Raw genomic sequence first — 11706 nt, forward strand, 5'->3', positions numbered from 1 at the left:
TCAGAGTTTACTTATAAGCTGCTTCCTACTTACTTCCTACTTTTTATGTGGAGCTTTTTGACTCTTGATAACACAGTTCTTTACTTTTAAGATAGTCATGTATCAACAGTTACAGTTACAAATATCTTTTTATATAAATACATGTTTTATTATAAATACACATATTTGCAGCATTGGCTCTTCTGTTGATGAAAAGGATGTTTGGGTAAAAGTCACACAGTGACTTGCATTGCTAAGCTGATAACAAACAGCCTGCTGTTTATTAGTCATTAGTCTGTCTGTCAGCATGTCTTTTCTCCAGTTTTGATCATCATGTGCTGTCCTCGTGAGGAGGCACACACATACATCCATTACACAGTAGTCACGTGATTCCTACAGCACTACAGAAAGGTTCCAGCCAATCAAGTACCTCTCTCCTGTCAAAGGGGTCATAGGTCAGAGTGTAAGCAGGTCAAACAAACCTCCGTGCAGAAGACACAACAAAGACCACAGCATTTAGTCAGAGTTACTGTTAATAATTTTGCCACTGGAAGAGCTGGAAGACCCAAGTTCACACTCTGGAAAATCCTGTCCGCACCCCTGCACACAAAGGTAGCTTTGCCACCATTGGCGCTGTCCTAAGCATATAAGAATGATGAAAAATCTGTGCTCGTCAGCTGCATTCATCTAATATTAAATAACTCACAAAAAAATGCAATTTCATGTATTTTATTTTTCAAATCTTCTGTGTATTGTTGTATAGGGTATTGTGAGATTATTATATTATCTTATGCCACGTTATACCCCTAATTAAAGATTGTGAAATCATTATGTACTTTTAGTTTGCATTATTCTCCTGACTTAGAAGAAGGAGATAACTATTACATGTATTAAACTGATTTGTATTACATTAGACTGCTGATTTATTGTGAATGAATGATCTTGTTTTATGATCCATTATACTGCTGAGTTATAAGAAATACTGTTTTCAGAGAATCGTGGCCTTATTTGTCTGATTAGAAAAGAACAGAACAGACTGCACAGGAAGCCAAGGTCATAACTTAGGCTCACCGAGAGAGAGAAAGAATGTGGATGTTTAGGTTTTATGACTTTGGAGGGGGGCTGAAGCTATAACAATGTGAGAAACGCTCAGACACGTCGAGATCAGGCGGACATCCTCCCGCGCTCATCTCCCCTCCGGATGGTTTATGCTCAAAAGTGTTGTATGGAATAATAAGAATTGTATGGAATAAAATTATTGTTGATTGAGCGTTTATACACCGAGTGTTGTCCATCCTTCGGCCCAAAGAGGAAAGAATTGGGAGAATTTAACAGTATACACAGGGTTCCTTTTTTTTCTTCTTCTTCTTATTTTAATAAAATGCAACTCTGGAACTGCCGAGTGTTTCCTGACTTATACACCATTTCTTTTTACTGTGTGCTAACAGTCTGTTAAGACCAGGAGGAAGGCCCAGCAGAGGATGTACTTCCTGAGGCAGCTGAAGAAATTCAACCTGTCAACACGGACGATGATGCAATTCTACACTGCAATCATCGAGTCCACCCTCACCTCCTCCATCACCGTGTGGTACACTGGAGCCAACATCAGGGACAAACAGAGAAGCCAGCGTGTTGTGCGCTCTGCTGAGAAGGTGATTGGCTGCAGACTCCCATCTCTGGACCTGTACACCTCCAGGACACTGGGGCGTGCAGCTCGGATCACAGCTGACCCTTCTCACCCTGGACACAGTCTGTTTGACCTGCTCCCCTCAGGCAGGAGGCTCCGGTCCATTTGGACCAGAACCTCTCGCCATAAGAACAGTTTCTTCCCCTCTGCTGTTGGAGTCATGAACAATAACCATATGACTGTTCCCACCATAAACACGTGACCCTATACTGTGTTTTCTGCATTTATTCCATTTTTGCACTCATCATCACCTGCGTACATGTATATATCAATCTGCTTAGCACTTTAATTTTTTATTTTTATCTTTATTTAAGTGTTTGTCTTACAATATGTTTTGCACAATGTACCGCAGCAATTTCCTAAGGTTGTAAACCTGCTCAACATTTGGCAATAAAAAGTTTGCCACTCAAAGTGTCCCCGAAAGAAAGAGATAAATCAAAGGTATTTCAAACATTTTCAGCTTTATCAAATGTGGATCTACAGCTTCCTTCAAGTTGTGAATTTCTTGCTGTTGCCTATCATTGCTGGCCTAAACAACTGCCTTCTGTTGTTGTAATTTTGGAAAATAAAATTCAATAGTTTGTTGTTAGAGAAACAAATATATATATATATGTGTGTGTGTGTGTGTGTGTGTGTGTGTGTGTGTGTGTGTGTGTGTGTGTGTGTGTGTGTGTGTGTGTGTGTGTGTGTGTGTGTGTGTGTGTGTGTGTGTGTGTGTGTGTGTGTGTGTGTGTGTGTGTGTGTGTGTGTGTGTGTGTGTGTGTATACTCATTAGTGGGCAATGTTTCAATCAGCTCTGTGTTAGCAGCATTTTCAAGTAAAAAAAATGTCTTCAAATTATTGTTTGTTTGTTTTTTTTAACCCCCCAAAAGTTCAATAAGAAAGTTTAAAATATAATTACCGGGTCCATAAAAGAGGTATACTAAATATAACTCTACAAAAAGTAATTTCCAGAAGCTTAATCACACAAAGTAGACACAACTTAACTCACAAACTGATCTAAACACAAGACAGGAGGGTAGCTTTTATAGTGGCAAAACCATTTACACACAATAGGGGAAACAAATAAACCCCACCAATACTAACTAAGCACAAAATAACATAAGTAAACCTAAAACACCCCCGTTTCTCACAAGCATTTGGTTGGTCCTGCTGAACAGGTGTTTTTAAAGTCCTCAGCCCTTGGCCGTACCTTTTGCCCAGACAGAAAACAGCCACCTCCCCAAACCAGGTAACTCAAAGAAAGAGAAACATAATTAATATTAAAGAAAACATTTTTATAAAAACCACATAATGCTATTATGTGCGCGCTTCATAATATCAGTGTTAGGGTTAAGTGAAGACATTCATGAATTATATCACTAAAATAACTGCAAACCAATATAATGACGTGAATGAATGGACTGATTTTACGTGCCTACCTGTGTGGCTGATGCCATCACAATAGATATTACATAATTTTTTTTCACCCCGACAAAAGAATATATATGTTCAAAGCACCACATCAACCTCATATCAGACAGAGGCTGTCAATTCAGCGATATAAAGTGGCCAATCATAATGAAGCAGTTCATTATAAGTTGTAGATTCAGCTGCTCTTCATATTTTTGGCCATCACATGTCACCAAACACAACTGTGTGTGAAAAACTTTGAGTAATAAACAGGTTTTTTGTAATATAACCTTCAATGCTTCAGATAGTTTCATTTGGCCATAGCTATTGAAACCACAAGCTCGACCTTGATGGTCTTGTATGGCTCCAATAGGGGGCGTACTTCTTCAGCCAGGAACTTTGCGACCTGAAGGAGAGGAGAAGGAAGAAGAAAAGAAATTTTACACTATTAGTTTCTTAACAGTCGTCACTGTCACGAAGGGGTAGTGATGGGAATTCCGTCTCTTTTTAGAGAACCGGCTCTTTCGGCTCGGCTCACTAAAAAGAGATAAGATAAGATAAGATAAGATAATTCTTTATTGTCATTGCACAGTCATACATAGTACAGTAGTACAATGAAATTGGAAAAACTGTCCTACGTCGGTACTACATATAACACAACACGACACGATATGACACATCACTGGCATAACACAAACAACACAGTATATTAACTTAGAAATAAAAAAGAAGAATAAGTGTTATGTGTATTGCACACTGTTATTATTGCACATTAATTATTATTGCACCTTGTTATAAATATAAATATTACTATTGTTATTGTTTTAAACATTGTTACCTCCCCCTAAAAAAAGTCCAGGCAGGTAGCCAATCAGGTCAGCTATTTGCATTGATTAGGGCTATTGCCCTGTTGTAAAAGCTGTCCTTGAGTCTGTTTGTTCGGGACCTCAGCAGCCTGAACCTCCTGCCAGACGGCAGCAGCTTAAACACCCGGTGTCCTGGGTGTGTAGAGCCGGCTCTTTCGGCTCCCAACCGGCTCTTCGGGTTGTTTTGTTGCTTTAATTAATTTATTATCAACAACAATATAAAATTATGCACAAAAGGAATTACTAATGTTAAAAAAAAAAACATGGTTTGATTTAGAAATGTGATAAATATATACGGTGGCCCCTAGAGACAAAGCACGTACAAACCCCAAAACACGTTGCTAGCATTAACTGAACTTCCAAAACAGAGCTACCTAGATCACTTAAATGACACAATTGAAAGCATATGTGTCTTGTTTGTGTATTTATACACAAGCACTCATATATATTCAAATAATTTTTTAAAAAGAAAGTTCATTTACCTGTTATTACCACACACCAAATCCGGTTGTTAGTACTTCCTGGCTTGTGTAGCCACTAGGTAACAAAAGCTCAACACTGCCCCTAGCATCCTGGAGCACTTCTGTTGTGTTTTGGAGTTTGTACGTGCTTCAGAGTTTGTACATGTTTTGCAGTTTGTACGTGCTTTGTCTCTAGGGGCCACCGTAAATATACTTTTATTTATTCACTCCTCATAAAATGTAATAAATAAATTATAAAATACAAAAAACAACTATTTACATTTCAACTTTTAACTATTTAAATTGTCAGCTTTTTCCTTTTAAACATATTTAAAGTGAAACAACACAAAACACTGCAAACCACAACACAATAAAATATAAATTAAAATATGCAAAACAAAAAGAAGATGCACATTCTCTGTCATATGGGCCTGGGATGATTTTTTCGGAGAGTGTTTTCCTGCTTGGAATTGCATACATAGGATTCACTGCATGAATAAACTTTCTGAATTCTTTATCTTCCGCAACTGAAAATAGTTGTGGATGATTACTATACCTTACTAATGTGACAATGTTGTCTCTTGCTGTTGCCCCTGGCTCTCTTTCTCTCTCTTTTCCTCCCACTCTGTTCCTGTGCTACTGCGAGTGTAACTACCGTCCCTCCCCCGTCTGCTCAGCGCAAGCACAAGGCTCATGTGCGGAGTGAAGCGAAAAAAAGTTCGAAAGGGAGGGTGAGAGAAAGAAAAAAAAAAACATGGCTCCCAAAAAGGAGTCGGCTCGTGTCGTTCACTTCAAAGAGTCGGCTCTAAGAGCCGTTTCGTTCGCAACCAACACATCACTACTAAAGGGGGCAGCAGACACAGTAATAGGGGAGCTGCAGCTTGGCTGAAAACATTCATCTGTTGCCAGACTCTGAATCAAAATAAGGCTGATCATGCTGTACCTGCTGTGGAGCACGCCCAATAAAGGTCTTGGGGTCCAGCAAAGCATCCAGCTGCCCTAGAATGGGTGGAAAGTAGGGGTCTCGCTGGATTCTGCCCAGTAGGTCATTGTCTCCACCTTCCTGTTTAACCACAGCTGCTGCCTCTTGGGAGAGAACACGGATCTTCTCGTGGCACTCCTGAAGGACACACAGGAAAAAACAGAGAAACATTAAGGTTGAGCTGACTTTAACAGCCATGTTGTTAGGTCTCCATGTCAAGTCTGGTTTTTGGTAATCAGCTTCTTCATTTAAATGGTCAAAACACTGGTTACTAGTCAGGAAGATGATCTCATTTCAGTCATCTGAATTTCTGGTTACCACTGGCATTTTCTGCCCAGTAAACCATCTCTCCTGATTAAGCAGAAATGCATCATCCAGTTATGTTCAAAACTTTTATTATTGTGTCCATTCTGACTCACAGAGGAGAATTCCTCACAGGGTATTTTCTCCTACCTGTCTGTTGCCTCCTGCCTTCACTATCGCCTTAATAATGTTCTCTGTGGCCATGAAGGGCAGCTCGTGGCGGATGTGTCTCTCGATGACTTTGGGGTAGACCACAAGACCCTCTGTGATGTTCTGCAGCGTGCTGAGGATGATGTCGGCTGTCAGGAAGGACTCGGGCAGGGAGATCCTCCTGCACAGGAGCAAGGCAGGGAAGAGAGGAAAGAAACCATCAGTAATCACAAGTAACAGCTTTTTACTCAACCACTGAATCCTGAGTACCAATGTGCAATGCATTGTAGGATGTGTAGTTCTTTAACCATTAACGCAATGATGCACATAGTCTTTTTAATCTTGATTTCTTTTCTTTTTCCCTTCAGTTTTTTTTCCCTGTTTTCCCTTTATGGCCACAATTCCTCTCTTAGCTGTTTGGCTTGGTTCAAGGCCTCAAACTCTCATGGATTTCCTGAAGTGTCATTGGGAAAAATGAAGGAGAAATCCACTTTTAAAACCAGAGTCCTTACAAAAGTGGGCAGTCACTGTGGCCCTCCATAAAAACTACTGTGGGCAAAAATCATAGGCCTGTTACTAACAGTTAGCTCTCCAAACTAGCCTAATTTAAACTGAGCTACTTATTCTTCTAACAGGAAAATCATCCATCAATCTTTGTCCGCTTATCCGAGGCCGGGTCATGGGGGTAGAAGCCTAAGCAGAGAAACACAGACCTCCCTCTCCACAGCTACCTCCTCCAGCTTATTCTGGGGCAGCTGAGAGATATAATTTCTCCAGTGTGTCCTGGGTCTGCCCCGGGGCCTCCTCATGGTGGGACATGCCCAGAACACCTCACCCAGGAGGCGCCCAGGAGGTATCCTTGTCAGATGCCCGAACCACCTCAACTCGCTCCTTTCAATGTGGACGAGCAGCGGCTCTTCTCTGAGCCTCTCCTGGATGGCCGAACTACTCACCCTATCTCTAAGTGAGAGACCAACAACCCTTAGAGATGGTAGCTGGTAATGTGACCGCTACAGCTCCCACATCACTGCAGCACCAATCCATCTGTTGATCTCCTGCTCCCCTCTCCCGTCACTAGTGAACAAGACCCCAAGATACTTAAACTCCTCCACTTCGGGCAGTAACTCAAGTGGAGTTACTGAAACCCTGGCGGACCGATCCACGGTTACTGAGACTAGCGAGGAAGGAAATTATATTAACACTAATATAGCAGTGAACACACAGCCTTTTCACCTTGGTTTATCTTATTTATTTATTCTTTTTTACTATTGAACTATTCCACTTTTTTACCATTTTAACTGTTTTATTTTTAAATCATGTTTAAGTAACAAATTTACTTCTTCCATACTAATATACAATTGTAAAGTGTTAAGCTTTTGTTCTCTCAGTTATAGGATTTTTGTTCCTCTCAAGTCTTTAAATTTTTTAGCAGTAAGACCTTGCTAATGTAGAAGTAACACTTGGGCTACCCACTCCTAATTGAAAATCATTTTGTACTATTACTTATTGTACGCGTCTACACTGATGTGATATCTACTTCACAGAGGAGAACTGCATCATACCAAATTCACAGCTGTGTAAGTGTGTCTGTGTTGGCTGACCTGTTGGCGCTGTCATCCAGTGTCCTCTCCAGCCACTGCACTGAGGCAGTCTGCAGGGGGTCGTCCATCAATGCTATCAGATGTAGGGCTAAGCTACAGCAGCATTCTGCACGCATGGGGTTCCTCTTGTAGGGCATAGCACTGGAACCTGGAAGAGGAGCAGGCAAAGCTTTAGGCTGAGGCACAGTTTAACAGGTAAAAAGTGCTTTTGAATGAGCGAACGTACCAATCTGCTCCTTCTCAAAAGGTTCCTCAATCTCTTTTAGGTTGGCCAGCAGGCGGATGTCTGTGCAGATCTACAGCACATAACAGCATAAAGTTTAGACTCTGTTACATCAGCTTTTTGAAAATACTGAGCTCAAGACCCAAGTTTCTTTAACCACCACTAAATAGAGACATTTCCTCACCTTGTGCACAGAAGCTCCCAAACTAGCGAGGGTGGACATGCAGTCTATGTCCACTTTACAACTGTACGTCTGTCCGGTCACCAGGTAGGCTCTGGATAAGAATGGAACAAATTAGTTATAGCCCGTGTTTCAAATTCTTCCTGCTTGGACCATATTTCAAAAAAACATGTCAGTTAATATTGGAGACAGGAGTTTGATACTTACTTCTTAAAGCCAGCCATCTCTGTCACCATCTTGTCAAGCTCTTCCACCTGGTGGCACAAAAGGAAAACTGACATTAAAAAGTCATCACAATACGGTGCTGTGGGACTTCAGAAATCACCCACGTGGTTCTTATGGTTGTTTATACCTTGTCATGGTCCCCCTGAAAGAGCTGCAGGAAGCTGGCCTGGGTGCCTGTGGTCCCCTTGACTCCACGGAAACGAAGATCATCGCGGGCTCGCTCCAGTTTCCTCACATCCATCATCAAATCCTGCAGCCACAGACACGCTCGCTTCCCCACTGTGGTCAACTGGGCAGGCCTGTACAGAGAGGAGGAGAGGGGCACAGTGGGTGTGTTTGACATCAAAGTTAGACAGCTCCATCAGTCTGATGAAGGCCTATGAAAACACTGCAGCTGCAGTCGCACTCACTGGAAGTGTGTAAAGCCGAGCGTGGGGAGGTCAGCGTATTCCTCTGCAAAGTTTGCCAGCCGGTCGATGACTCTGGCCAGCTGCAGGAAAAACAAGCCTTTAATGATGCAAATCAGGGTGTCCAACTTATTTTACATCATGGGCTACAAACAGCCAACTTTGATCTTTAGCTCCCAGAAGCAGTGAAGATGCATAATAAATGTGACCAATATGATGCATAGCCTGTCCTGTAATCTTTAAATATAATTTTCATGAATTCAATTCAATGAAAATGTTTTGTTCTTTTAATGGACTCACTGTAAAAACAAAAACTAGCTGACAAGCTTGTTTGATATTAATTTGCACTGTTTTCATAGAATTTCTGGACAAACAGGTGAGTCTCACCTTGGGCAAGAGGATGTTGAAGCCATCACGCAATGCAATGAGATCCTGAAGAAGAGAAACGACAAACATGAGAAGCTTTAAAGAGTCAAAACTCATCACTGCTGGGTTTATTTGTGCAACAGTCATACTTACAGTATTGTCTCCCACATAGCATGACGTAGCTCCGAGGTGGATGATGGGAGCAGCTGTGGGGCAGCAGTGTGCAAAGGTGTGGACGTGCGCCATGACATCGTGCCTCAGCTTTCGCTCTTCTTCAGCCGCCATGGCAAAGTCAATGTCCTCTGCATGGCTCTCCATCTCTGCAATCTGAGCATCAGTGATGGGCAGACCCAGAGCCTGAGGAGGAGAACATTGAACACAGAGACATGATGACAAACAGGAAGAGTTTCTACAAGCAACTTGTGAAATTTAGAGATGGCAAAACAAAAGTGTTTGTAGTTACAGAATGAATTCTGAACCATTTCCTGCAGGGTTTCATTCATTTTCAGAGTTTACTTATAAGCTGCTTCCTACTTACTTCCTACTTTTTATGTGGAGCTTTTTGACTCTTGATAACACAGTTCTTTACTTTTAAGATAGTCATGTATCAACAGTTACAGTTACAAATATCTTTTTATATAAATACATGTTTTATTATAAATACACATATTTGCAGCATTGGCTCTTCTGTTGATGAAAAGGATGTTTGGGTAAAAGTCACACAGTGACTTGCATTGCTAAGCTGATAACAAACAGCCTGCTGTTTATTAGTCATTAGTCTGTCAGCATGTCTTTTCTCCAGTTTTGATCATCATGTGCTGTCCTCGTGAGGAGGCACACACATACATCCATTACACAGTAGTCACGTGATTCCTACAGCACTACAGAAAGGTTCCAGCCAATCAAGTACCTCTCTCCTGTCAAAGGGGTCATAGGTCAGACTGTAAGCAGGTCAAACAAACCTCCGTGCAGAAGACACAACAAAGACAACAGCATTTAGTCAGAGTTACTGTTAATAATTTTGCCACTGGAAGAGCTGTTTTCTCATCACAGTAACATTCGCTTCTATTTTTACACAGCAGCAGTGGCTCTAAATGACTCTGCACGAGGACATGTACGCATGCATGTCAAAGTTCACGTGGCTCTGCTATGGGAAAATACAAACTGCAGGTTTTCAGTTTTAGAATCTCATAATAATGTTGACAGATTTTCATTAAAATTATGGCCAACTGGAAGTTCTCATTTTTCAGAAGGAATTTCAGGAGAATGTTCTGTCATTTAATAAGATCTAATTTGCATTGGCAGTTGAAATTACAAGTTTACACAGCGCTGTGGACCTTTGTATGAAATCAAGGGTCTGGTTCACAAAAACAATGACCTTGAAATGGGCTTTACAAAAACAAAGATTATCCTGGCTATCTTGCTCCCACAAGAATGTGGCAGTCTCGCTCCTCGTACATCTGTGACCTTGCCTGGTATCTGCTCCATCCGCTGTAAGAGACAGAAGAAAAAGACACCTCCCTGCCCTGCCTTGATAGATAATTTAATGTTATTATCCATTGCTCTTCTACTGATTCTAAGTTCTGGTTCAGAATATCTTGTCTGGACTCTGACCCAGAGACTTATGGAAAACCCATTATCTCTGTGTGTAAGCGTGTTGCTAACAACCCTTTACACTCTATATAATCACTCTCAATATATCAGTCCGGACAGTCAGGCTGAACAAAGCTTTTGATGTTCAAAAGACGTAGTGCCAAATCATATGAGCACATTTGCAGTGTGTATATAAAATAATTAAAACAGCTTTGTTTAGTAGAAAAATCTAAAGTTTTCAAGCCTAAAGGTTCTAGCACAAAAACAAAAACAGTGAGACTGAATTGTGGAACATATAAAAATCAGCAGATCGTTATATCAAACCTTCTCAGCTTTGGCGAGATAAATCCACAGCTTCCTCCAGGTGATGAACTTCTTTTTGTCGCTGAAGTTGTAGCTCATTTCTTCGCTGGCGTATCTGGACACCAGAGGTGAGCGATACTTATTCATCTCTTCGGCTCCGGCCATGATTGCTAGAAAAGTGAACACAGTGAGGTCTTCAGCTTCTTTCCCGCCCCACTCTTTTTCTTCTTCCTCTGGGTTTTTTTTAATATCAGTTGTACCAACTTACAGTTGCATTACTGGCCCCTACTAGACTGCGAAAGTAACACCTCTGTGTTATTTCGTGTCATTTGAATCCATTTTTTGCCAACAGGTCAGCCTTTGATCTCGTAGACTTTTCTATGTGAAACGGCTCTGCTTCTTCTTTGTGGCCTCAGCACCAAGCTGTGGCATCCCTAGTGGCACTCTCACAGCTGTTTATGGTGAGTCCATGAAATGATGCAACAAGATGCCGAGTGATGCCACAGTTCTGAGGTCGCTCCAAAAGATATTCTGGCACCGTTATGAGAGCTTGGTCCACATTGCCAGCAAAAAGTCAAACTCGTTGAATCACCTGGTAATTATATTCACATTATTCATTCACTTTGTCCTTTTGAATTTGCTAGCTTGTTATGTTGTTGAGCCAGTGGCTTCTTCACTTGTTGCTCCTGTATTTTCCTCAGTGATCAGTGTGTCAGATCTTTGGCTACTTCTCTGCCTTGTTAGGCAATAATGATACTTGTAAGGCATGTTGTGTATTTGCAGCTCTGGAGGTCAGGCTCACTAAATTGGAGACTAAATTTTGTACAGATAAGAAAATGTACAGAGATATGTGCGTGTGTGTGTGTGTGTGTGTGTGTGTGTGTGTGTGTGTGTGTGTGTGTGTGTGTGCTTGATAGACTTCAGCAGACAATCAAGGACAGAGCTGGCCCAGACGCCTGTCTGCTTGCCTTTTCTCCAGTTTTGATC

The 11706-nt window shown here is 41.4% G+C and overlaps 1 protein-coding gene across 1 annotated transcript; it reads right to left on the reverse strand.

Moving 5' to 3' along the window:
• Positions 1 to 2107: 2107 nt before the first annotated feature.
• Positions 2108 to 11353, reverse strand: LOC116327833 (adenylosuccinate lyase-like). The gene is made up of 12 exons (XM_039610597.1): positions 10741 to 11353; positions 8977 to 9180; positions 8845 to 8889; positions 8461 to 8540; positions 8178 to 8349; positions 8033 to 8079; positions 7829 to 7919; positions 7648 to 7717; positions 7422 to 7569; positions 5821 to 6001; positions 5329 to 5505; positions 2108 to 3464 (listed from the first exon to the last, which is right to left on the reverse strand). The coding sequence occupies exons 1-12, from the start codon at positions 10882 to 10884 to the stop codon at positions 3369 to 3371; spliced, it is 1455 nt and encodes a 484-aa protein (XP_039466531.1). The 5' UTR covers positions 10885 to 11353; the 3' UTR covers positions 2108 to 3368.
• Positions 11354 to 11706: the final 353 nt, after the last annotated feature.

This window comes from Oreochromis aureus, linkage group 4 (assembly GCF_013358895.1).
Source record: "Oreochromis aureus strain Israel breed Guangdong linkage group 4, ZZ_aureus, whole genome shotgun sequence".
In the NCBI taxonomy this organism is placed as follows: domain Eukaryota; kingdom Metazoa; phylum Chordata; class Actinopteri; order Cichliformes; family Cichlidae; genus Oreochromis; species Oreochromis aureus.